This window comes from Leptomonas pyrrhocoris, assembly GCF_001293395.1.
Source record: "Leptomonas pyrrhocoris isolate H10 chromosome Unknown, whole genome shotgun sequence".
Classification (NCBI taxonomy): domain Eukaryota; phylum Euglenozoa; class Kinetoplastea; order Trypanosomatida; family Trypanosomatidae; genus Leptomonas; species Leptomonas pyrrhocoris.
In genome coordinates this window covers 871,063-894,426 of record NW_015438357.1, presented here as the reverse complement: position 1 = coordinate 894,426, position 23,364 = coordinate 871,063, and the positions used below count along the sequence as shown (strand labels likewise).

The following is a 23,364-nucleotide window of genomic DNA, read 5'->3' as shown; positions in this document are numbered from 1 at the left end:
GCTTTCTCTCCTTTCCTTAGCCGTGATAGGTTTGGTGAGTGTTGAAGATACGAGACACAGAACAATAACAACAAAAATTCGAAGAAAAAAGGGAGGAAACAACAAAACAAGAGAAGGAAAACAAAACACTAACGTGCGCTGTCCTCCGCCAACGTGCTCGAAAACGAACAGAAGTGGAGGACACGAGAGCGAGCAAAAGCCACACCCCGCCCCCTATTTTTGCCTTCTTTAGCGGTTGGTTCACGCAGAAGAGGAATTTGACAAAAAAGAAAAAAAGGAGGAAAGAGAGAAAAAGGGCTGAAAGTGCGCGCAAAACAGCCAGAGGGAGTTTTCCTTCCTTTTTCGCACAGAGAGAGAAGATCGGCATCGGCGCAGCACAGAGCAAGGAAAGAGCAAGGAAAGAGCAAGGAAAGAAAGAAAAACCGGCCGGGTGCTTTCTCCCCCCCCCCCTGCCTGCCAGTCCTCTTCTCAAGCAATCTATGACGAATGACAAAATACTAAAATAAAGGAAGAGAAAATAAACAAAACACAAACAGACATACACCAACAAGTAGAACCATTTAAGCAGTAAGCACCGGCTTCCATAAAAAAAAAAAACAAAAAAAGACGAGGAAGCCCGCGTACCTTTGCAGCTTCCGTTACATTCTTACGGATGAGATTCGCTCCCCCGCTCTCTCTTCCTTTTTATCTCGTTTACGCTTAACTCGACATTACGTGCATACCCAAGAAAGAAGATAGCACGGAGAAAAAACCTGGTCTTGCGCCAAATTGAAAGTAGGACAAGAACAAAAGTTGCTGCGTGAAAGAAAAGAAAAGAAATGACCAAGGAAGCCGTGTTGCACCATCCCTGAAAACCCCAAACGAACACGTAAAGACGAAAACAAAAAACACGGCGGTCTTTCAAGCCTCGCGGTGAACACCACTCTGATTACCTCACAAACGCCAAAACACACTTAAACAAACAAGAAGACAGAAAAAACGTATGAACGCGACAATTCAAAGAAAAATGAGCAGGCGCCGTATCCCGCAAACACAAAAAACAAACAAACAAACGTAAAAGCGTCCCTTATGTGTGTGCGTTGAATTCGGCATCAACGCAGCTAAAAACAATTTGAAAAAGAGCACAGAAGGGAAAATGAACAACAACAACAACAACAACAACAACAAGAGTCACTTGCACCTCAATCCGACTTCTTTTTCCTTTTTTTTCTTCTTCTGCTCCCATTCACGGCTACTCTCCCTTTCACTCTATGGTTAACGCTCTGCGGAGAAAGAAGGTGTGGATGCGCACCTTCCCTTTAGCTCCCTCCTTCCTGTGCGTTAATAGTCACGCCCGCGTCCACCACGGCCGTTGCGCCAGCCGCCACCACCGCCACCACCGTGATGGCGGTCGTTGCCGCCGTTACCATGGCCGCGCTCGTTGCCACCCCCGCTCTGGTCCGGCATCGAGTTCTTCACCTTGGGGTTAATGTTCTCCATCCAGATACGCGCGCCAAAGGTGCGGTACAGCTCACGGACGAGGGAACGAAAGTCCACGCTGTGGTCGCAGTCGAAGAAAAAGCTGATCTTCTTCATGTCAAACTGGTACTCGACGTCTTGCAGGTCAATATCGATGCCCAGCTCGTTGCAGCGCTGGCGGCACGTCTTGAGCGCCACGCTCTCGGCGTTAGTGATGATGTTGTGCAGGCGGTCGATGTCCTCCTCCGAGGCCTGGCGCAACACGTGACCGTTCTCCAGCTTGATCTTGTCATCACGGATGTCGCAGCCCTCCATCGACACGACAGCCGTTTCGTTGTTCGGCTTCCGCTCAATCGTCTGCACAAGCAGGCCGCAGTCCGTGCCGCGGTCTCCGTCGACCAGGACGTAGTTGCCAGGCTCGATGCGGTGCTCGCAGCGGTACTTGCGCACGCGACCGCGCTTAAACTCCACAAAGGCCAGCATCTCCGAACCTTCCGGGAGCTTGTCGTAGTCCTCCGCCAAACTTTCGCCGTTATCGTATACGTTTTGGTTGGCGTTATTCTTGTTGCTGCCGGATTGGCCGGAGAGCAGAAACTCCTCCACGGCGTTGTGCGAGACGGCATTCTGAAAGGCGTTGGTGTAATCGCCAGCGCCGGGGGCCTTCGCGTGGCTGCCCCAAGCTGACGCGTCGTCGAGGCCCGCAGGAGGCATGTTGGCCGAATTGGGGCTGGGCACCCGCTGCGCTGTTGCCGCGGCATCCCCGGCAGACGACGCCGTCGCGGCGCTGCTGTTGCTGTTGCTGCTGTGAGCGTTCTGCTGCGCGGGGGGCGTGTGCTTCGACATCGGCGAGGACCCGGGCATGCTGTCTAGCATCTGCATCACGGTAATCGCGGCGTCCTCCTCCGGGTCCGCGTCGGCGCCGCGAGGAAAGAAGCCGTTCTGCTGCAGCTCCTGCACGATGGTCTGCGCCTCAGCGACAATGGCCATGAGACGGTTCTGCAGGCTGATCATCCGGGTAAAGTGGTTAGGGTCGAGGGAGTTACTCGCCATGCCGCCCTGCTGCGCTGTCGGGGAGCCGCTGCCGCTGCCGCTCTTGAAGAAGGCGTTAACGGCGGTATTCGCACGGTTGTCCATCTGCGACATGCAGTTGCACAGAGGACGAGAGAGAAGGGAAAAAACAAAAAGGGGAAGAGAGGCAGAAAACCCACACTCTACTGCACTGTACGCTCACCTGATATATATGTTTTTCTTTTTAAATGCTGTATACCTAACAAATAGCTTTATGTTGAAGAAGTCAGTGACGGCTAGTCTGTATGTGTCTTTGCGATGCGTGTATGCGTGGTGCGTGAAGAAAACAAAGCAAAAACTAAATTTGTATGCGTTTCTCTTTCGGGGATTTGAAAAGGAAAAACAAAGAAGAAGCGAACGTGCTATGCAAGCCTACATGAATGTCTGTATGACAAAGACAGAAATAAAAAAGCCAAGGGTACTGTCAACGACGTCACCTCGTGAAGTTCTGGGTGTCTGTGGCGTGGTGAATACCTCGTGCGTAACCTTCCCTCTTTTTTTCTTCTCCTTCGCTTCAAGTCTTCAAAGTTTCTATTCTTTTCTATGGCAGAAACGAGGGAATAGTGAAATGATCACGGCAGCGCAGTCAACACCAATCGGGGCGAAAAAAGACGGCAGGAAAGACAAAAAAGAGCACGAAGGTGTCCGCTGTAGAACACCTGTGTACTCTCTGAAGTGACGCAAACCCCAGAAAAGAAATCTGCTGTGTTTCCTTCTTGTTTTATAAACGAAGCACAATTGCTGCTATCCCTATGGAACTGTGTATGGAGGAGCGAAGCGGTGTCGACGTACCAGGGAAAGATACCTTTGTGAGGTAGTCTTGTGAGTGTGTGTATGTGTGTGTGCGTGAGGGATAGATCGAGCTAAAGACACACCGTCTCGGTGGGAGTTCGGAGCAGCAAGGTAATCTGGAAGCCGCGCATATGTTTTTATTTTTATGCGTGTTGGACAAGGGGGAGAAAATAATAATAAAACCAAAATCCCCGACAACACGCAAAGCAAAAGAAGAGAGAATGAACAACGAGGAAAAAGCAAAGAAGTCAGCAAACATTCTCTACGCTGCAGAAGCACGAAACCCGTCACATGGGAGGTGTAATACCGCGGTGATCTGCGGAGGTGGGTGTTTGGAACGGTTACATGGACGTTTTAAAATACAAAATTCACTGTTGCCAGCACGTAAGCTCGATAGTACGCAAAAGTGGATGTCGCGTTCTTTCGTTCGCGCGTTTGTAAGCGAAGAAGAGGGGCGGAAAAGCCAGAAGAAACTAATAAAAAGAGCAAAAGCTGCTCTTCGATAAGGCACAGAAAAACAGACAACATCACCCATGCAAGACGAGTAGATATATATAGGCAAATAAACAGCGCGGGAGCAAAGACGAGATCCGAGCAACTAAAATGGGAGTATGCTGGAGAACCAAAGAAAGTCGGCACCGTATACACAAATACAAACACAGCGAATCAGCCTGCTGTACGCATGTACGCTCCAGCCTTCCGCAGACCGACAAAGGTGGCGATCCCCACTGTACCCCAGCCGGCCGCCAGCATCGCGTTGCGCTTCCGCTGCTGCTCCTTCGTCAAAGCTGGATAGTAGTACTCAGAAGCCTCCGCGGTCGTTTTCAGAATTTTCGGGTCATACTGCTGTCTCTGAATGTTCTGCGCAACTTTCAGGTGTGGTGAGCGGACGTGCAACGCCTCGGGGGAGAGGTCTTCATCGGAGAAGTAGCTGCGGGCCTGGCGGGCAGCTGGCTTCTCCTTTTCTTTCCCCAGCAAGTCCTCCTCTGCCTCTTTGTACATGTCGTGTTCCGATTTTTCGCCGAAGTTCGCATCATATATGTTCCCCACCGCCACATGCCGCTGGCGAAACGGCAGCCGAGACTCGATCGTTTCAGTTATCTTCTCAAAACTCTTGTCGAATTGGCCGCTTGTGGCCTCGTTCGGGTTGGGTTTTATGGTTTGCGGTCTACGGAGAAGTCGGGTGTGCTGGAAAACGCCCGCCGGCGAGACAGCGGAGGAGCCAACTACTGTGTGTGTATACGTGCTACATGAGACGGTCGTCACTGCTGCGACAGAGGTGTTGCCGCACGTGGCGTGTGCGCGTCGAGAGGGGAGCACAGCAGACGAGAACGCCTTTCGTCCAAGAACGCGGATTGTTGACATTTCTTCTTTTGTGATATTTCCTCCGCCGAGGTATGGGTGAATCGGCGCTTACGAAGCAAAAAGAAGAGGGGATTGTATGGCGGCAACAGCCCACGACATCAGCGCGGCTTTCACGATCATTTCAATTCACGATATGTGTGGCCAGTACCACAGGCAGGTGGAGAAGCATGGAAAAAAGAGGAGGAGGAAGTGCGGTGGCCACTGCATGTCACTCATTCGCCGCTCGCCAACACTTATTAAAGGTTAACGTTTGCGCACTCATTCTTTTCTTTTTTTAACCTTCCAAGACCTCATGTTGTCAACCTCACACCATTGCTAGTGGAACGTAGAAGTATTTTCAGCGCCCCTCGCATCCCTTTTTAACAACACAGGAACGCAACCGGCTTTTCTTGTTCTCTCTGCCCCTGTAGCTTTGGTTGCGAGTCGCTTGAACTGTAGAGAAAAACGAAAGAAAGAGAAGAAGTGAGATAACGAGGCCACTAAGACATTCGAACAAAACGGGGAGCCAAGCAAAACCGTCTCATCAGCGAGATAAAATAATAATAACAGTAAACTTGTGAAGGAGGCTACCGCGTCTCAAACGGGGAACTAGGGAGGCCGAGTAGCGGAAAGCTTGAAAAGGGTATCTATACCCACCAACAAACAGAGCACAGACCAGCACATTACTGTCACACACAGAAACCCTATTAATAAAACTCCGTGAGAGACCTTTCGCCTACTCAAAAAACAAGAACAGCGAAAACAAAAAAGCTGTGCTACCCACTAGCGCAAAGAACATCAAAAACGTCTTGTACCACTCGTAGCGCACCGCCTGGCGCTTCTTCTTCTGCTGATACTGGTGCAACTGTACAGGTGACATGGCGGCCAGTTTAGCTTGCTCCTTCGCCGCCGCTGCCATACCCTTCTCGAGGTCTTGCATGTACGCTTCAAAGTTGTTCGGCGAGAGAGAGCGGCGCATCAGTTCGACCTCCTGTGTTAAGGCCTTCGAGGACCACTCCTTGGCTTCCTGCGCCTTCTTGGTGTGGTACGCCGTGATGCGGGCGGCCAGCTCCTCTTGCGAGATGCCAGGGATGGTGCTTGGGAGACGACTGGGGTCGATCTGTATCCCGTCCTTCCGTGCCGGTTGCTGCTCCGCTGCCGCCGGCTTGGGTGCCTCGGGCGCTGACTCACTCGCGGTGGGGGCTGTGGATGCTCCCGAGGCTGCTGCGCCTGTTTCCGGTTCCGCAGCGGTGGACGTGGCGTGTGCGTGCTGCGTGCGCGTCGCCGCCCGCAACGTGGCGTAGGTGCAGGAGTTAGCATGGGACAGCGGCAGCAACCCTGTGAAGCTGCGCACCTGCAGTGGCGGTTGCTGCAGCGTAGAGAGTGCGCGCTGACCAGCAAACGAGGAGCTTACGGAGAAGGTTGTGCACCGACGCATGCTGTGGTGACCTGCATGATAGACGCATCCGAAAGGGACGGCGGTCGCCGCGAGCACACGGCCGACCTTGTGCATTTGCTACTACGTGAAAGGGGGAAAAGAAAACCTCGAGCGTACACACAACACAACACAACACCAAACTACGCGGCTTAGAAAATGGCCGGAATATGTGTCCTTTAAACCGACGGTCCAGGATGGACAGGGGAGCAAGGAGGAGAACCCTAAACAGCGGCAGTATTGCAGACACTATCAAAACAGAAAGAGGAAAAGAAGAGGGGACAAAAAGAGATGTGAAATGTGTGTGCGCTTTTCTCCCTTTCTGTTTGAAGCGCTACGCAGGTCGCTACAAAAAAGCCGTGTCGGCAAACACTCGACAGCTATTCAATTGTCTTCTTTCGCTCGTTCAGAACAAAGCAGGGGTGACGACGACAACGAATCTTGAGAAACTTAACCGCCAGTACGCGTGTTTTTCTTTCTCTATCTGAAGCACGACTACAGCAATTCTGCAAGCATCGATAAGAAACCAAAATAAAGAGCAAAAAGCCATCTCTGCAAACATCGGAAAGACAGATCAACACACAAACACACACAAAAGGTACGCAGAAGTAAAAAAAAACCTTGTTCACTTACGATGCACTTCACGACGTCTGCCGGTGGTCTCCAATGTGACTTGCTAGTGTAAGCTCAAGCAGCGAGCGCAGCGGGGGTTTGTCTTCATCTTGCTTTAACAGATAGGCGTGTACCGCTTTCATGTCGTGCGTGTCTCGGCCCAGCTTACCGGAGCCGTTCATCACATCCTTTGCATCTCCGCCTTCGCTGTCCTCCTCGTAAACGCCGCTCTGCGCCGCAGCTGCATCTTTCGCGTAGGCACGGTTGTTCATGTACATGTCCGCCGCGAGGAGCACAGAGGAGGGGTGGTCCTCCAGCAGCCACGGCGTCTCTGGAGCGTGGAGGTACCCCAGCAGCCCATCCAACACGGAGTGTGAGCCGCCTTGTGCGTGTTTGCAACGACCCTGCTGTTGAACCGCCGCTTCGATCTTCACATCGCGCAGCGTGGATGCCCAGCACAACCAGGCCTCTCGTTGAATCGCTTCCTTTGAGAATACGTCATCGATGAACGATGGCGCATCTGCCGATGAGGGCACACCCAAATAAGAGGCTTCACCGTTTCTGTCGTTGACGGTGTCCGCAGGGCGGCACCGTGCGTCGTGCCACATATCCCACTGTAGCTGCTCATCCGCAATCACGCGGGCGAGGGTGCAGTGATCCACATCGAGGCTGGGGTCCAGCATCACAGGTGATTGAGCTGCCCCAGCACCGTCAACAGTTCCCAACTCGTCACTGCTACTGCTGCTGCTGTCGGGAGCATATGCACCACCGCGAGAGGCGCTGGTGTGCTGGTCGGTGGAGAGCGTTTCCGTCTGCGGCGGTGCTAAAGTTGCCTTTTCGGAGGTCGCCGTTAAGGTCGTCTGCAACCACGATACGCAGTCCTGCGCAAGCTCTGAAGGGGCACCCTTGCTTGTCAAGTACTCCGCGCCCCACTTCTCGATGGTCTCACGCCGTGCCCGTGGGCTGCCAGCATGACCGTCTCTCTGAAGCAAGGGAAAGACCTGTGCGGCGGCAACGTACGCGTCTTGCAACGCCTCATATGGGTCCTTCGTTGGTGGTGACGAGGAGCTGACTGACATGGTTGTGTGCAGGCCCGATCCGTAAGAGGAAGGGCGGTGTGTGTGTGACGGGTAAGCTTGGTCCGTGAAGTTCTTTTTCTGTATTCTGTGTTTCCTCTCTGCAACTCAAAGGGCAGAAAGTGACGGGCGTGTGAGCAGAAAGGATGACAAAATGCGGCGATGCACGGTGGAAGAAAAGGTGGTGGAGCTATGAAACGTGAGTGTTGCTTGCGAACGTGCGAATGCGCTGCGATTTCCTTTTACAAAAAGAGACAGCTTATAAGAGCCCTCATAAGCCTTGCCAGAATGATAAGTTTGGTGGGCGTGTGCGTAAAGGGAAACAACAACAACAACAAAACAACTTGCATTGGTTGCTGTTCAGCACAGCCGCCAGAGCAACCTTTTCTCATCTCTCGTCGTACATTTCAGTTGGTACTGTCTTTTTTACTATTATTGCAGCAAACCACACACAACGCTGCTCCCTTGAAAAAAAAAAGGGTTATTGTTCCGCATGGGCGGCAGGCAGTGAGGACGGTGGAACACTATCATCCGCTGTAGCGGCTATTGTAGGCGCAGCGGGGTCAGTGCCGGTAGCTTGCGGAGGAGGAGGAGAGGACGACTTTCCTTTTCCAGCCCCGCGTCGTGGCATCGTGCACGTCGCCATCAAAGGCGGACGCCTTATACCCGCTCGCGTTGGTTGTGGCGCTGTTGCGTGGATGCCGTCAGACTTCAGCAGCGGACTTGAGGTTGTAGATGATGATAGCAGTTTGTCATCTACGCAAATGGGCAACGAAGACGCGCGTGGTGGAGAGGGCCGCGCCGTGCGGAGAGAAGCGGCCTGGAAGTTATGATAGAACGTGCTCACCACCTCCCGCAGAGGGGTCAACGAAGACACAAACGAATACGGCGCGAAAAGCGCATTTCCGGTGCCCGTAGAACACGCCGTAGCTCGTGCCATCGTTGCCGCTGTCGTCGTTGAGTACGCTTCGCTTGCCAGGAAAAGTTGTGACTGCGCCTCTAATGCCCTTACCAAATCCTGTGCTATCATAAGTGGAAATGCAGATTGAAGCGTGCGGACGAGCTGCGTGGTAGACAGAGGTGGCGCTGCGGAGTTGTGTGTGCTCTTCGGTACGTCCATCGTTGATGCATTCTGCGACGGCAGAGAGGAAACTGAAGACGCGAGCGACGGGTTGCGCAGAAGGGCGATGGCATCGGCGACTGCAGCGGCAACAGGGGACAGCGTTTCTGGCGAGACCTCAGCCTTCTTGGACGAACGATCTTCCTCCCCTCCTTCCTGTCGCTGTGACGATGAAGACGGCGGCGAAGATGTAGGAGGAGCGGGAAGAAACAGCTGACACCAACGCACCCAAAAAAAGGTCGGCTCTGTACTGATTTGCAGGCGCAGCTGCAGCACGTCGGCATCGCGCAAATGAATCTCTGCCTGGTTAAGTCCTGGTGAAGATGTTGCCTCGCTGTTGTTGCCGCGGCGCTTTCCTACAACGGCACACTCGCACTTCTGTGTCGACAAGTCTTGACCTCCTGCTTTTGACGCTGTCTTTGCGCTCTCCCCGCTTTTGCCTCCAGACTTACGGCTCGATTTTCCGCCGCGCGGTGGTGCTTTGCCGTTGGATTTGCCCGTGTGCAGTGTGGATGCCGCCATCGAGGACTCTTCCTCTTCACATGCAGCCGCGGCATCCTTCCTCTCTTTCGCGAGTTTCCGCTGCAGCTGCTGCTGTTGCTGTTGCTGCACTGTGTGCTGCAGTGCCAGCGCATTGGTGGGCGAAATGTGAAAGAGAGGCGGGCAAAGCAGCAGCCACATCCGCACCCAGGCCAAGGGAAGGCACGCCACGTCCATGCCTCCGTGTGGGGGCAACTCCAAGGGTAGGCGCCACCGCAGCGAGCAGTCCCGCGAAGACGATGTGAGGGGTGAAGAGAACCCGAAAGGCGAGGCTGTGAGAAACGTCAGACCGAGGAATTCGCTGGCGGCGTTGCTGGCACGGACGGCGGCGCGGGAAGCCTCTTTCAGCCAACCTGACCAATGCATCACACCCACGTTCGACTGCCCCTCATCGCTGCTGCTGCTGCTGTTGTCGTCTTCCATCAAGGAAACTTCTCGCTCGAGTACACGCACGGTCGCCTTCACGGCCTGCGTTTTTTTGGCTGTGTCCGCTAGTTGCCGGACCGTCTCCGCACGCAGCAACCACCACAACGCCAGCAGCGGCCGTGCCTGCGCACTGCAGTTTCCGCGTGAAGAGTTCTGCAGGGCGACGAGGGCAGGGAAGACAATCGCATCGATGAGGTGCGTGGCAGAGTCGGAAAGATGAAAGTCACCGGCAGTGGAGGACACATTAGATGACCTGCCGTCTTCTTGCGCACGCACCACGTCGGCGAAGACGTTCAGGAGCGCCACCACACAACAGAGGGCTCGCAGATCGTCGTCAAGCACCACCAGATCGTCGCCGCAATTAATGTTCGAAATATTCTCCACAACTGCCCTCGCCGCTGGGTTGCCACGGGGAGCCACGAGCAGCGCAAACGCGCGCATCATATTCAAGTAAATAATGTCAGAAAGGCCGCCTTTGGAGGTTTTGGAAGAGTCGTGGGGCTGTGCTCCGTGTACCGCCGTGAGCAGCGTCAGAATGTCCACCGAGGCGGCCGCCAACGCAGCGGTGCCTCGATCCGCGCCGTTGTGTGCCATCAGAATGAGAAAGGCGCCGTAAAAGACACGGAAACGCAAGGCCAGCACGTCCCCTCTCAAGTCAAGCAAAGTGCACTTCTCTGTCGACGCCGCGTCTGTCAAGGAGTGTGGAGACGAAACAGCTGGTACGGCGGCAGCGGAGGACGCAGAGGAGTAGCACACGGGCTTGTGCGGCCACAACACCGGTGCAGCAACGCCGCCAATGGCGTCCACAACGCCAAGAATGCTTATGGCTAGCGAACTCAGCATCTGATCCTCTTTGCTCTGCTGTTGAGTAAGAGAAGATGAAGCAAGAAAGGCCGAAACAGGAGGTGACTGCGCCGCCGTGCCACCGCCGTGACCGCCACGCAAGACGTCCAGCGCACTCCGGTTTGATGCTGTGGTATTAGAGCTGGTGTTCACGATTGCGGTGTGCGTTGCTTGACCACGAGCGTCATGACACGTTTCTTTCAAATCGTTTCGTTGACTCGATGATGACGGCCAACATGGCGTACTTACCGCCGCGGTCAGCGTCAACCCCGCAACAAAGCAGCGTTGGGCGGTTTGAAGCAGCAGCAGCAGCGCCTCCACCGGCTGCGTCTTCAGCACCGTAGGCGGGGGCAGCGGAAGAGGGGCTACCATGGCCGGCACCGCACTCAGCATCGTGAGGAGCTGCAGGAGGTACAAAGCGTGCCAGCAGCCTTGGAACAGCAGCTGACCACTGCAGAGGAAACAGCGGCGTACGTCCTCGGGCATGACATGCGACCAAAACGAATGGAGGGTTCGGCTCGGCATTGTGTCAGAGCCTACCGGAATGGGGTGTGTCACCGCCGCTAACATAGACACGGCATCTGCAGCTGATTTGTTGTTCGAGGTTGCGTCGCTGGTTTTTCGAAGGGCTTCGTCATCATCACCGCCGTTATCATTTTCATTATCGCTCCCCTCTTCGTCTGTACTGGCTGCCGCACTCAGCCAACATACAGGGCTCACTGTGGTGACTGGAAGCAGCAGCTGCGGTGCCGCCGCCTTGGAGGCCTCCGCCGACTGGCCCCTGCTACCGAAACGGCTGAGAGTTGAGTTTTCGTGCTCTCGCGAGCTTGAGGTGCCAGAGACGGAAGATAGCTTTCGGGAGGCATGCGAGGAGTGCGCGGTCACCGTTTGCGCCATTGCTGTGCCGCTGCCGACGCGAACGGCATCTTTGAGACGCGCTGGAAAACTCGCACTCAAGGCAAAAGCCGTCGTAGAACTCTGTCGCCGATGTGGGCTCTCATGATGACTACCGGGTGTGCTGTTTGCAGCGTAGTTCGCGGCAACGACGTGCTTGTCGTGGTTGCTGTGACGATGACGCGCACCGTTGGTGATGCCGTTGGGCATCATATTATTACCTTCACCGCAGTCTTCATCGTCATCCTCGCTGCTGTGTCCGCTGCTGTGCGACCGCTGCTCACCGCTTGTCATGTGCTGCTGAGCGAGAAAGACGCAACAGGGGCACGGTGGAGTGCTGTTGTGTGCGATGATAGCAGCATCAGTGACATCAGAGTTCGCCGCTGCAGACGACGAAGAACATCGGAAATGAGAATACGTGGCCGCTTTCTTATCGCCCGGACGTCCCTGCGCTGTCCCCGTGAGCTTCCACGCGCGGTGGTGTTGGCGAGCCTTCTGCACTTCCACCCGTTCGCGCTCGGCGGCACCAACGAGGAGCTCGTAAACGGCAGCTTTCAGGCCATTCTGCGCAGCTGTCGGTGACGCACCACTGTGCTGACGGAGAGGGAGAACACCTTGTAGGATGAGGCGGTCCAGCACGTAGGCGTCATCGCACACGGCGTCCACGCTCTTCTGCAGCTGCGCCAACCATCGATGAAAACGGTGAAACGCGATGGACACGTCAACAGGTAGGCTTCGCTGACCGGACGAGTTTGCTGTGCTTGCAATAACCTTTTGAGTTGGGGCGGAAAGGTTGCTTAGTGCTTGAGAAGAGGGCATCTGCTTGGTAAATCGGGACCTGCTGACCTACAGGTACAGGGAAAAGCATTCAATCTCGTCGGAAGCGGCGGGCGTTGATGGCATGGCGTGACGCACAGGGTCAAAAAAGTTCTCTCAGCGAAGCGAAAAAAGAAGATGATGCCAGAAGTGTGAGCACGAGGTTCTCAGTTGATAACGACAAGAAGAAAAAGTGTGAAGAAGAGGTATCAGCAGAGGAAATAAAAAAACAACAAAAACAGTGACATACAGTTCTGATCGCTAGACAGTTTTAGCGCTATTTGAGTGAGAGAGATGAGTGCCCCGTCCGCATAAAGGAAAAAAAAACAAGACAATGCCTGCACCAGTAATAGCAGTAGTGGAACAGAAGCGCGAAAAATAGGGGAAAATATGAATAGTGGTGGCGTGCAAACGCTGGTGCTAATGCGCTGGTAATAACACTGAGGTGAATGGAATCTACAAAAACAACGACAGTGAATTCAAAAGGAAGCGATCAGCTGGCTAGGAAAAGGAACGTGGTAGCAGTGTGTGGACGCAGTACCCGAACCTACGAAGATTGACAAGAACGAGAGATGAGAAGAGAAAACAAAAATGGAATAAGAAAATAGATGCCGAACCCCCCCCCCCACCAAAAAAAACGGGTGTGACGTGGATGACCTTATACTAAGGAACCTTTTCGAAGACAAAGACTTGACATGAAGCACAACAAGAGCATTGTTTGTTTCGCACACGCTATTAGTCAAATGTAATACGTCTTCTTTTTTTTTTGCGTGTGTGTGTCTGAATGTGTTTCGTTTGGGGTTCATTCGTTCGTGTTGAACGCAGCATCATAGCAGCAGCGCAAGACAAGCGGAGACCATCTCTGTTGTACAACATACAACGCAGAGAAACAGAAGACAAACTACGGTAGCCAATAACAACAACCTCGGTGTTGCCTCCGTGACAAATCAGCAATGCTGGGCGACAAGAAGAAAAAGGAAAAATATACAGCTGAGACAGCTGCCGCGAAGGAAATAGCAAAAAATAAAAATCAGACAAAAACACACACAAAGGAACTTCATAGAACAAAGCAAACAAACAGACAAAAAAAAGCGAACGTTGCTTCTCTTTGATTAAACGCGTCTCGCAGCACGCGATTCACAGTGGCTCCGCCCCATCACTTCCACATCGACAACTCTCTGGAGCCGCTCCACGTACAGTGGCGCAGTGACGTCCAGGGAGAAGATCTTCACATGATGGCCTGTGATGGTCCAGCCCCAGTCGTCGAGTACGTCGGCAACCCCACCCGGCGTAAAACACGCCTCTTGTCGCTGCTGCGCTTCAAACTCCTTCAGCGTGGGCGGACCAATAAAAAGGTGTCGCTTTCGGCCTTTCCAGTTTTTACGCAACGTTGCGTCCTTTCTTTCAGGAGAGAAACTGTTGCCGGCTTCCAGCCCTCCTGAGTGAGGGCCCTTTCCAACGCCGTAGACAGCGGCGGTACCTCTCTCGCTGGAAGGACCCAGCACATCGACCACGTACGCCCCTGCGAACCCGAGCTGCTGCGCGATGAAGCGTCGCACGCTTGCTTGCGTTACATCAGCCGCGTCGTGTGTGTCGCGCCACGCACGGAAATTCTCGTTGTCATCAACAGAACTGCGCTTCGCAGAGTCCGCTTCTCCGTCTACCTGTGCTGTGCCTGGCGCGGCTGAGCCGTCGTTCTCGTCCTCGTCATCCATCGTCAGCATGCGCAGCCGCAGGCGACGCAGTGAGGCCTGCGGCTCTGCCAAGAAGCGTCGCTCCGCTTCAGCGGCCGCCGCGCGTTGCGCTGACGTGCCATCCGTTGCAGCTGCACTGGCGTTCGTTGTCGTTGTCGTCGATGTCGTCGTGTATGTTGCTGCGGTGCTGATGGGCCCGCCTGGTACCGCGAAGGTGCTACGTCGCTGCACCTTCATGGGTGGGAACTGATGCACCACTAGCTGCGCTCCACCCTGCAGGACGTGAAACGGCAGTGGCGGGGCGGTGGCCGTCGACGGCAGAGCACCAGTACGTCCGTTGGGCTCAAACGGTACGGCGCGGGCCACGGCGAGTGATAGCCGCGACTGGTGGATGGCTGACACGGCGGCGACCGTAGCTGTTGTTGTCGCTGCAGTGGCAGCAGCGGCGCCACCTCCTTCACCTCCTTCTACCTCTTCTTCCGCCTCTTCCTCGGCCGTTTTCAGCGGTGGGTACACGACCACTTGCATTCTACGCGTAAAGCGTATAGGATGGGTGCGTCCCGTGCTGCGGAAGCACACCAACCACATCCCTTCTAGCAGATCCTGCAAAGTGATGGTGGCTCGACGAGCTTCGCGGCGCGACATAAAGTACGCAAACTTCCACGATACGGGGGCGAGCGGCTCCTCCTCCTCATCCAACTCGTCGTCGTTTTCGTGGGCGCTGCTGCCGTGCTCGCCCGTGCTCAGACGTGGTAAACTGCGATCGTCAGCACTGACCGCGTTGATCACCAGCTGCGGATGGGAAACAGAAGGGTCACCGCCACTCACAGAGAAGTGTTGGGCCTGCTGCTGCTGCTGCTGCCCGTCGTGCGACGCCGACACGAAACCACCCGATACCAACGTCGGCTGAACCGTGAAGGTTGGGTACGGACTGTTTTGGCTGTGCAGCACCACACCATCCGCCAGTGCGGTGGCGCTGGAGATGCGCGCCAGCTGGTGCAGCGGGGAGGCGGGAACGGCAAAGGCTACCCCAGCATTGGTCGTGTAAGAGTTGCTGAGCGACGAGGGCAGCGTAGACTTGGTCGCGGCTGCGGCAGGGGGAGAGGGGACCGGAGATCGCTCGCTTCCGAGAAGCAGTACCGGCCTTGCTGAGGCACCAGAGACGCGGGTGCTGCCTTCGTCAACGCCTGAGGATGCTGCGTCAGCGGTGACCGCCACGCGAGCCGCCAACGTCACTCGCCGCTGCCGTTGCGCCGCTGCAGCAGCCAGCAGTCGCGGCAAATGTGCGTAGGTCTGACACTCCAGCGTGTGAATGAGAACGCTCTTGGAGCGGGTGATGATCATCGCCTCCTCGATGCCCTCGTAGCGCTTTGCCAGTGTCTTGGAAAGCTGATGACCTGCCTGCATAGACAGGCGTGAGAACGACGACAGCGATGCTGGTCGTCCTCGGTGATGGCTACCGCCACTCTTGACACCATTGCGATGAGGGCAGCTCCGCACTACTGACTCACCATCGATGTTTCCATGGTTCGTTGACTCTTGGCGACTCTGTGCGCGGCTATCGTCTTGGTGTCTGGCCGACACCACGTCGTTGCTGACATCGCTGGTCTGCGGGGTGAGACGGGAACTCTGAGACGTGGCGGAAGATGGCGGAGAGGTACCGGTGCCGCCCGAGGACGCTGTGAGAGAGTTGTCACGGCTTCTGTGTCGTTGCCTCTCATAACTTCTTCGGCGGCTACTGTTCAAAGAACGACGACGATGGTGCGAGGGCAAACGACTCGAAGCAGCACGGCTGTGCCACGCCCGCAGATCCAACACCTCCGTGGGATTGCTACTGCTATCCGTTACCGTTATAGCGCTTGCTTCGCTCGGGGTATTCGACGAGCTGCCCTGGCTGTCGTCCTCCGCGTCGCTCTGGGAACTGTCGTCGTCGTCATCGTCCTCCGTGTCTTCTTCATCTTCGGCCCCGCCAGCTCCCGCAGACCAGCCAAAAGAAGCCTCCAGCGCGTCCCATTCGCGCAAGGCGGCCTCGTCAGCGACCTCCTCCCCATCGGGCGCCGCTTGAGAGGGCTCTCCGGTGGCGGTAGCGGTGACGGTGCTGCAGTGCTGTTGCTGCTGGCGCTGCTCGTGTTGTTGCATGCGCCGCAGCTGCTGCTGCCGTGCCTCCGGCGTGAGCTGCCACCAGTAGAGCCCGTCCCCTTCGTCGGGGTTTGCGGGTGGGACGGCAGTTGCTGGGGTGCTGTTGCCCCCACCGGCGGCTGCACTGGACGGAGACGGAAGTGAGGGAGGCGGAGCCGCCGTCGCCGTGGTCGTATTTCTTCCGTGGACCGCATTCCACGACAATGTGGAGGGTGACAGGAGTGGTGGGGCAGCCGCAACTGCGCTTTCGGTGCCGCCACAGTTGCCGCGACCACTATCATTATTACTTGTGCTGTCGCAAGCCGTGGGAAGCATCCTAAAAGCTGCTGCATTGTCACCGGCATTACGATTCGGCGAAGGCTGACCAGAAGATGTACTTGCATCTTGTCCGGTGTTTCCGTGAATGTCCCTTGACGGGTAGCGTGGGATGGTGGAACTCACCACAGGCGACGCCGAGGACGCAGGTGTACCGCCCTTCTGAAGTGGCGCGAGTCTGCCGCCAAGCTGGAAAGGCACTGGAGCCGGTGCCACGTGCTGCACGCTCAGGACCGGCGTTGTGTTCTTGATCGCCTCATAGGTGGGCGTCTGATAGAAGTACGTGCCGCCATGGCCCGTACCAACTGCCGCCCCACCAGAGGCAGCACCAAGACGAACGTTGAGAGAGGAGGAGGAATAGTTACCGGTGCCGTTGCGGGCCCTCGCACCACCGTCATTGTTCGCTGCTGCTTCCGCTGCCGCTGCTGCTGTCGCCGCTGCGTTGCGCTGACGCCGCCGTCTTCGCCGCGTGCTCCTCGTTGCTTTTGTGTTGTGCTGGTGCGGACGCGAGGCACGGTGGTGTCGGCTTTGGCTGCGGTGGTGCTGTGAGCGGTGCCGGCCACCACCGCCGCCGGTCGCTCGGGGACGGCAGCTGCGGCCACGCCTTCGACGGCGCTGCTTCGCTGGCTTCCGTTTCTTGACACTGTGGCTGCGGCGGTGCCGGCTGATCGGCGGCTGCGATCCGCCCTGCCCTTTTGGAGTGTCACTTTGATGACTGTGATGGTGGAGGTGATGCCGGTGGGTGTGAGAGGGGTAACGCTGCCGGCTGTGCTTTGTGGTCCTCGCAGGGGTAGACGGGCCGCTGCCAGGAGAACCAAGTTCTGCGTTATCTTGCAGCTCTGACCGTGAGTTACGGGGCGGCGCCATGTCTTTGCCCGTCGCGTCCTCTGGCAGTTGGATGCGGACGCGACGGTCCTTGCCCCTGCCTTCCTCTCGTTCGTCACTCGTGATGCTCCCATTCAAGGTTGCATCGCCACGTTCATTACGAAGGCCGACCGTCGTTTTCTCCTCACCAACAATACGGCATGGGCCGCGCACACGTGGAAAAGGAGGTTCGGGACCGTCATCGGCTTCCTCATGAACAGGCATTGCCGCTGCAAAAGTACTACTATTCGCCGGCAGCGGCAGCTGCTTCTCCGCTGGCAATTGCGCAGAAGCAGCATTACTGACGGCACAAGAGTCCCCCTGAGCTGCGCGTTGAGTTAGAGACCGAGATCGATTTGCGTCAGGAGGAGTACGGGACAGTTTCTCGCTGTGCGCCGCCACCGACGACGACGGTGTTTCAGAGAATTTGGAAAGAGAAAGGCTGCGGTGTTGCTGGTGACTCTGGGACGGTGCCGAGTGCGACCGGGATGCCGACGTGCGTGATCGCTCCGTCGTTCCATTCACCCCCGAGTACGCGGAGCTCGTCGCTCCCTTCGCACAGGACGACTGCTTGCCGCTGCGCCGCGACGTTGAGGCGGTGGCCGCCGCCGTGCTGCTCCGGTGGGTGTCTTTCGTCGACGTGCGACGGCGGTTACTCTTGCGTCCCCGCCTCCTGCGCGGTGTCCCTTCATCCCATTGGTGCTCCCTTTCTTCGTCGTCTTCGTCGCTGTTCGAAAGCGTTTCGCTGCTGGTACTGCTGCTGGTAGAGCTGCTCACCGCCGTGCTGCGGCGGGCGCGATTGAGGCCTGCCGCCGCGGAAGTGGCATTATTACCGCCGAATGACGGCGAGCCGAGCGAAGTTGCTGCTGCTGCTGCCGCCATCCACTGCGCCCGTTCGTGCTGACGGCGGCGTATGAGCACCGTTGCATCATCGCACGTCGCCGACACGTCCGACTCACCGAGAAAGGTGTCCTGCTCTCGTACGAGTAGCATGTGCTGCTGCAGCGCCTGCACTTCCAGCTCCTCGCGGCGCGCCAGCCCTTCCAGCGCGCGGACACGCTGAAGAAAGGTCTGGAATCCCTGCTTGCACTTCCACGTGTTCATGCACAGCCGGCGCCACACGTAGCTGTCCGCGCATGTGATGGCTGCGTGCATGCGCAGACTCACTTCCAGAAGAGTACAACAGTCCGCCTCACTGAGGAAGCTGCAGACGTGCAAGTAAAGGTCCCGCGGGAGAATGTCCGTCAGCGCACACACAGACGCCACGGACGGAGACGAGGAGAGGAAGTCATCCGCGGTGGTGGTGCTACCACCAATGTATTTTTCCTCAACGTCGTCCTCATCGCCGTCTCTACTGTCTTCTTCATCTTCATCGCTTCCGCTGATTTGATTGCTATTCGAGGAGGAGGTGGAAGAAAACGCGTTTTGTGATAGAGTGGTCATGGTACTGACGTCGGTGGTACCGGTATCGTCATCACTGTCTGACGCACTGTTTGCTGAAAAAGATGGGGTTCGTCGCGTCGCAGAGCGCTGATTCTTCTTGTTCCTTCGTGATGATGCGTGGTGCGAGCGAGAGCTGCGACTCCGCCGCGACGCGGCCGCGTGCGCAGACTGCGAAGCGACCGCAGAGGCAAATCCTGCATGGCTGCCGCACTTACTTTCACTCGAGCGCTCCGTCGACGACAGACGTTGCGCTTTTGCTTTTCTGCGTCGACGATGGTCCAAGCAGCGCTTACACCTGTTTCTGCTGTCGACGCAGCTGTCGTCGGTGGCTGACAACGATGCATCTGTGCCGCTGATGTTGCTGCCAGAGGATCCTGTCCAGGATGACGTCGAGGAAGATGCTCGCGGTGCTGCACGGCGATGCTTGCGGCGTGGCGGCGGAGCAAAGGAGTGCGGAACACGTGTGCTTGAAGCTTGTACAGACGTATGGTGATGCTCCCAAGTCGCCGTCTTTGTTTTTGTTGATGGCCGCCACGAAGGCGGCCGTCGCATCCCATCTGGTGTCTCCGCTTCTTCGGCAACTAGTGGGAGCGCCGCGGCAGCACCACTCGAAGGGCACAACGCGGCGGGCGCGTCATGGCTACTGATATTGCTGTTGTTGATAGAAAGAGGGGCTTCCCCATGGGGGGATGGAGGCTTCCCATGAGGAGGGCTGTCGCCGCCTGCAGCTGCAGAAGCGGCTGCAGACTTTCTCTCCTTGTGCCGTTTGATGTCACGCAGTTTCTCACGTAATGGTGCGGACTGCCTGCGGGAGCTTCCAGCACCTCGGATGGAAGTAGATGAGCTTGTGCGGTTGCTGTGGTCGCGATGGGTACGTCGTCGTGGCGTACGGGGACGTCGATTACGTCCGTTGTGCTGCGTCATACATATAAAAGAAAATGAATTCACTGATGCGAAAAGGACTCCTCACTGAAATAAGCAAAGGAAAAGGTTGTGTATGGAAAAAAGAGAAATGGCGTTGAGCTCAGAAACCAATTCCCATGGCGCTTGCAAATTGCGTCTTCGTTCCGCAAAAAAAAAGGGGGAGGGAAAAACAAGAAAAACAAAACTCAGCGCAACAGCACCACCAACTTCACAAAGCAGAATACCACTACTATTATATTTTGAGAAAATCGAATGTCACAGTGTTGCCGCTTGTAACTTTGGCATCAGCAACAAATAGGTAAAGCAGACGTGAACGCTCAAGGGGAGAGCTTCCTCACACACTTTATCACTCAGAATGGAGTTCAAAGGCGTGTCTAGAGGGGCAAAAAGAAAGAAAGGTGAAGAGAGTTTGATATATACGTTTTTGAAGTGCTTTTCTTTTCAAAAAAAAGAAGTAGAGGAGAGAGAAAAAGAGAGTTATTTTCCGGTAGTCTGTTGCGTTGGGATGGCTGAATCATGGAAACGAGCGTGACGTGGAGCTTTCCTGCTTTCGACAAAAAAAAGTTTCTATATTAGTAGGCATGACGCTGGCTAATGGCTTGTGACTGTCGAAATACTCCCAAGCTATAAGAAAAGCATAGCCAAGTGGAGAAGCCACAACCCACCCCTTTTAAAAATGCAGCATTTGCTTTAATTTTTCGTGCTGTAAAGAAAACCAAAACAGACACGCTTCGGCTTCGACAAAGGTATCTCTGCTTCGTACGCTTTTCTTAATTTGTTATGAACACGGGAACCGCAAAGGTGAGTACGCACCTTTCTTTTTTTCGTTGGAGCAACGCACGCTTACCGGACTCAAAAACCAATAAACGGAGCCACAAACCAACAGCAGCACGCACGTGAGACTTTGCTTCGTGTTGTTTGGCCTTGCGACCACACTCTGTTATAAGTACTTCTCGTGCAGGTCAAACTCCAGCTCATCAATGGCGGCCTCTTTGCCTTTCTTCTTCACTTCCTTCGCACCACCTACTTCGTCATCGTCGCTGGAGATGAGATCGTCTGCGTTTTGGTTGTTCAGCATGCGCTCCTTGCGGGCCTGCTGGCGTGCCTCGCGACGACGCTCACGGGCGAGTCGCTTCTCCTCCGCTGCAGCAAAGTCTTCGGCGCGGAGCCGCTCCTTCTCCGTTTCCTCCTTCAAGAAGGCGGCGCGCTCCTCCTCAGTCATACACTGCAGCTTCGCCTGGTAGGCGGCGAGTTCCTCGGCCTGACGACGCTTCGCCTCCTCGACCCTTCGTCTGTCCTCGGCAATGGCCACCTGACGCAGAATCTTCTGCTTCTCCGGCGTGAGCGCGGTGGACTCCATCTGTGTCCACTCTTGGTCCTCGTCGTAGCGGATAATCGCACGGGCGGCGGCCTCATAGTTGGTCAGCTCCTCCATCTGCCTCTGGAACTCGCGCTGGTGGCGCTGACGGATTTCGGCGTCGCGGCGGGTGGCTTCTTTCTGGGCCTGCTCTGCTTGTTTGTCCTCGCTAGACTTGTTGCGCTCCTCCATGATGCGCTTGATATCTTCCGGCGTCATGCCGAGGCGCAGCATGTCCTCCTCCGACAGCTCCTTGCGCTTCGTGTCCTTCTTTTTGTTGTTCTTCGGCGGCATTTTTTTCTTTTGTTTGTTTGAACTCTCTGGAGGGGGAAGAAGGCGTTGTGCTCTCAGAAACGCAAGAGCAGAAGGATGCTGTCCTTTTCACACGCGCACACACAAATAATGTCGTACTAATTCGTACAGCGTAATAGCGTCTCCAATAACAGTCAGTTGAAGATAGATACGCGAGCAGGAAACAAGAGAGGGAGAAAGGCAAAGCCTTAATTAAGGGAAAGACGAGTTATCCGAAATTTCCTTTTTTATATTTTTATTTCCGAGAGACGCAACGTACCAAAGAGAAGTTGATAGATTCGAGTTGGCTTTTAAATACTTTCCAGAAGAAGAGTAAAGGATAGCTGCTGCAAAATGGCTAACAAGTGACGAGGTAAGCTCTCGTTCACCATGACCCAACCCCCTCTACGCAAGCCGTGGTGTCAAGGTTGCTTTCAATAAGGGAGAAAACATGTTGTGTGGGGGTGGGGAAAGACAAGACAGAGAGAAACAAAACGTTGTACAAAGGCAGAAGAAAAAAGAAGAGTTACAACACACACGCATCTTTGCTGCAAACGTACACCACAACGGAATGCGTAAAGCCGGTAAGGCGCCAGCGCTGCGCTAAGGCCCAACTGTTTGTTTCGCATCACGTTCACACCTCTCCGCAAGAGAGAGCGGGGGGAAGGGAAACACTCCCATCAATACTTCACGCACAGCGCAGTTTTACTTACTCGCAGCTTTGGAAATAAACACTGAACCTACCGTCACCATTCTGATTGTTCACGTTTTTTTTAGGTCATGTTGCCTTACTCGGTGCTATTGATTCTACCGTTTTTGTTGCGAGTTGAGGAAGTAAAGGCGCATTCACTAGTGTGTGATGTGATGAAAACTGGGAGGTACTGTCAAGGATGGTACATCTACAAGTCAGCTAAGAAACGCGACAGAAAGAGACGTCGTTCAGCCCACAATAGAACAACAACAACAACAACAACAACAGAAAAGGGGAGTGTGAATATTGGAGTCAAGCGAATCACATGCCAGAGCTCGTCAGGCGCCCTGTGACTATTCCTGATCGCTTTTCACTTTTCATCTTTTCTTTTTCGGGGCACTAAGCAAACAACAATTTGCAAGATATTTGTGAAAGCGACAAGAGGGATTATTTGACAGAGAATATTGCAGTTGTGCAGCAGCACTAAAAAGTGCGAACGTTTTCCCGCAAAACACGTACCCTTACCTTGTATCCTGCTTTATGTTTTGTTGCTGGCTCCGTTGTGCTTCCATGACAGCCTTGTGAACCGTCTGCTGCTCCGCGCCGCGTTGCTCAAATGCGCCGACGAGGACAAGGTGGCTCGACAATGTGTCCTTTTCCACACATCGGTTGTATGCCATGGCAGCTTCATAGCACTGCTGATACGGGATGAACAACCACGCATCACCGCCGGCGGTGGCAGATGCGTTGTTGCTGAGTACGCCTTCACTCACATTAGCAGAAGAGGAGGAAGACGGTGAGGCGTCGCCGCTGCCGCCTACCGCGGCACCACCATGCAGCTGTTGGTAGCACTGCAGAACGGCTGCCCTGCTTGCCTCACACGGTTTCGTCGTAATCTGAAACGGAGAGGCGAGACGCTGGTACAGCTGGTCGACCATTGTCTGCGTGGAAGACTCCACCTTCTTGAATTCAGAGACGGCTGCAACAAGGTGCTGCTCATCATCATAGCCGTCGCCGTCCTGCGGCTTAGCAGCAACTCTTTTGCGACTAGTAAACATTTCCAACCATGTGGTCTAATTCAACACAGACCTGATGCATTACAGCCGAAATCAGCCTTCCCAGCAACCCCTCTCTTTAAAATCAAGCGAACCACAAATCTTAACCACAGTCGTTTGGCCGAGTTTACGAGCAGCGCAACGCAGAAAGAGAGAGGAAATAGGAG

General features: G+C 55.1%; 8 protein-coding genes across 9 annotated transcripts; all 8 read right to left on the bottom strand.

The window, feature by feature from the left end:
* Window positions 1–1,320: 1,320 nt before the first annotated feature.
* On the bottom strand, window positions 1,321–3,436 carry ABB37_00266 (hypothetical protein; the record flags this gene model as incomplete). Its single annotated transcript, XM_015796402.1, has 1 exon — window positions 1,321–3,436. The coding sequence occupies exon 1, from the start codon at window positions 2,599–2,601 to the stop codon at window positions 1,321–1,323; it is 1,281 nt and encodes a 426-aa protein (XP_015664410.1). The 5' UTR covers window positions 2,602–3,436.
* Window positions 3,437–3,984: 548 nt separating this feature from the next.
* Window positions 3,985–4,792, bottom strand: ABB37_00265 (hypothetical protein; the record flags this gene model as incomplete). Its single annotated transcript, XM_015796401.1, has 1 exon — window positions 3,985–4,792. The coding sequence occupies exon 1, from the start codon at window positions 4,681–4,683 to the stop codon at window positions 3,985–3,987; it is 699 nt and encodes a 232-aa protein (XP_015664409.1). The 5' UTR covers window positions 4,684–4,792.
* A 606-nt stretch (window positions 4,793–5,398) lies between these two features.
* On the bottom strand, window positions 5,399–6,348 carry ABB37_00264 (putative mitochondrial hypothetical protein; the record flags this gene model as incomplete). Its single annotated transcript, XM_015796400.1, has 1 exon — window positions 5,399–6,348. The coding sequence occupies exon 1, from the start codon at window positions 6,173–6,175 to the stop codon at window positions 5,399–5,401; it is 777 nt and encodes a 258-aa protein (XP_015664408.1). The 5' UTR covers window positions 6,176–6,348.
* A 390-nt stretch (window positions 6,349–6,738) lies between these two features.
* On the bottom strand, window positions 6,739–7,888 carry ABB37_00263 (hypothetical protein; the record flags this gene model as incomplete). The annotated part of the gene is made up of 1 exon (XM_015796399.1): window positions 6,739–7,888. Exon 1 carries the CDS (start codon window positions 7,786–7,788, stop codon window positions 6,739–6,741), a length of 1,050 nt encoding a protein of 349 aa, XP_015664407.1. The 5' UTR covers window positions 7,789–7,888.
* A 378-nt stretch (window positions 7,889–8,266) lies between these two features.
* On the bottom strand, window positions 8,267–12,973 carry ABB37_00262 (hypothetical protein; the record flags this gene model as incomplete). The annotated part of the gene is made up of 1 exon (XM_015796398.1): window positions 8,267–12,973. The coding sequence occupies exon 1, from the start codon at window positions 12,425–12,427 to the stop codon at window positions 8,267–8,269; it is 4,161 nt and encodes a 1,386-aa protein (XP_015664406.1). The 5' UTR covers window positions 12,428–12,973.
* A 563-nt stretch (window positions 12,974–13,536) lies between these two features.
* ABB37_00261 (hypothetical protein) lies at window positions 13,537–18,879 on the bottom strand (the record flags this gene model as incomplete). Its single annotated transcript, XM_015796397.1, has 1 exon — window positions 13,537–18,879. The coding sequence occupies one exon, from the start codon at window positions 18,877–18,879 to the stop codon at window positions 13,537–13,539; it is 5,343 nt and encodes a 1,780-aa protein (XP_015664405.1).
* Window positions 18,880–20,743: 1,864 nt separating this feature from the next.
* ABB37_00260 (hypothetical protein) lies at window positions 20,744–21,661 on the bottom strand (the record flags this gene model as incomplete). Of its 2 annotated transcripts, none has more annotated exons than XM_015796395.1 (1): window positions 20,744–21,661. In XM_015796395.1, the coding sequence occupies exon 1, from the start codon at window positions 21,452–21,454 to the stop codon at window positions 20,744–20,746; it is 711 nt and encodes a 236-aa protein (XP_015664403.1). In that variant the 5' UTR covers window positions 21,455–21,661. The 2 variants fall into 2 exon arrangements, with proteins under 2 accessions (XP_015664403.1, XP_015664404.1); XM_015796396.1 differs by having other exon boundaries at window positions 20,744–21,596.
* Window positions 21,662–22,663: 1,002 nt separating this feature from the next.
* On the bottom strand, window positions 22,664–23,301 carry ABB37_00259 (putative mitochondrial hypothetical protein; the record flags this gene model as incomplete). Its single annotated transcript, XM_015796394.1, has 1 exon — window positions 22,664–23,301. The coding sequence occupies exon 1, from the start codon at window positions 23,198–23,200 to the stop codon at window positions 22,664–22,666; it is 537 nt and encodes a 178-aa protein (XP_015664402.1). The 5' UTR covers window positions 23,201–23,301.
* Window positions 23,302–23,364: the final 63 nt, after the last annotated feature.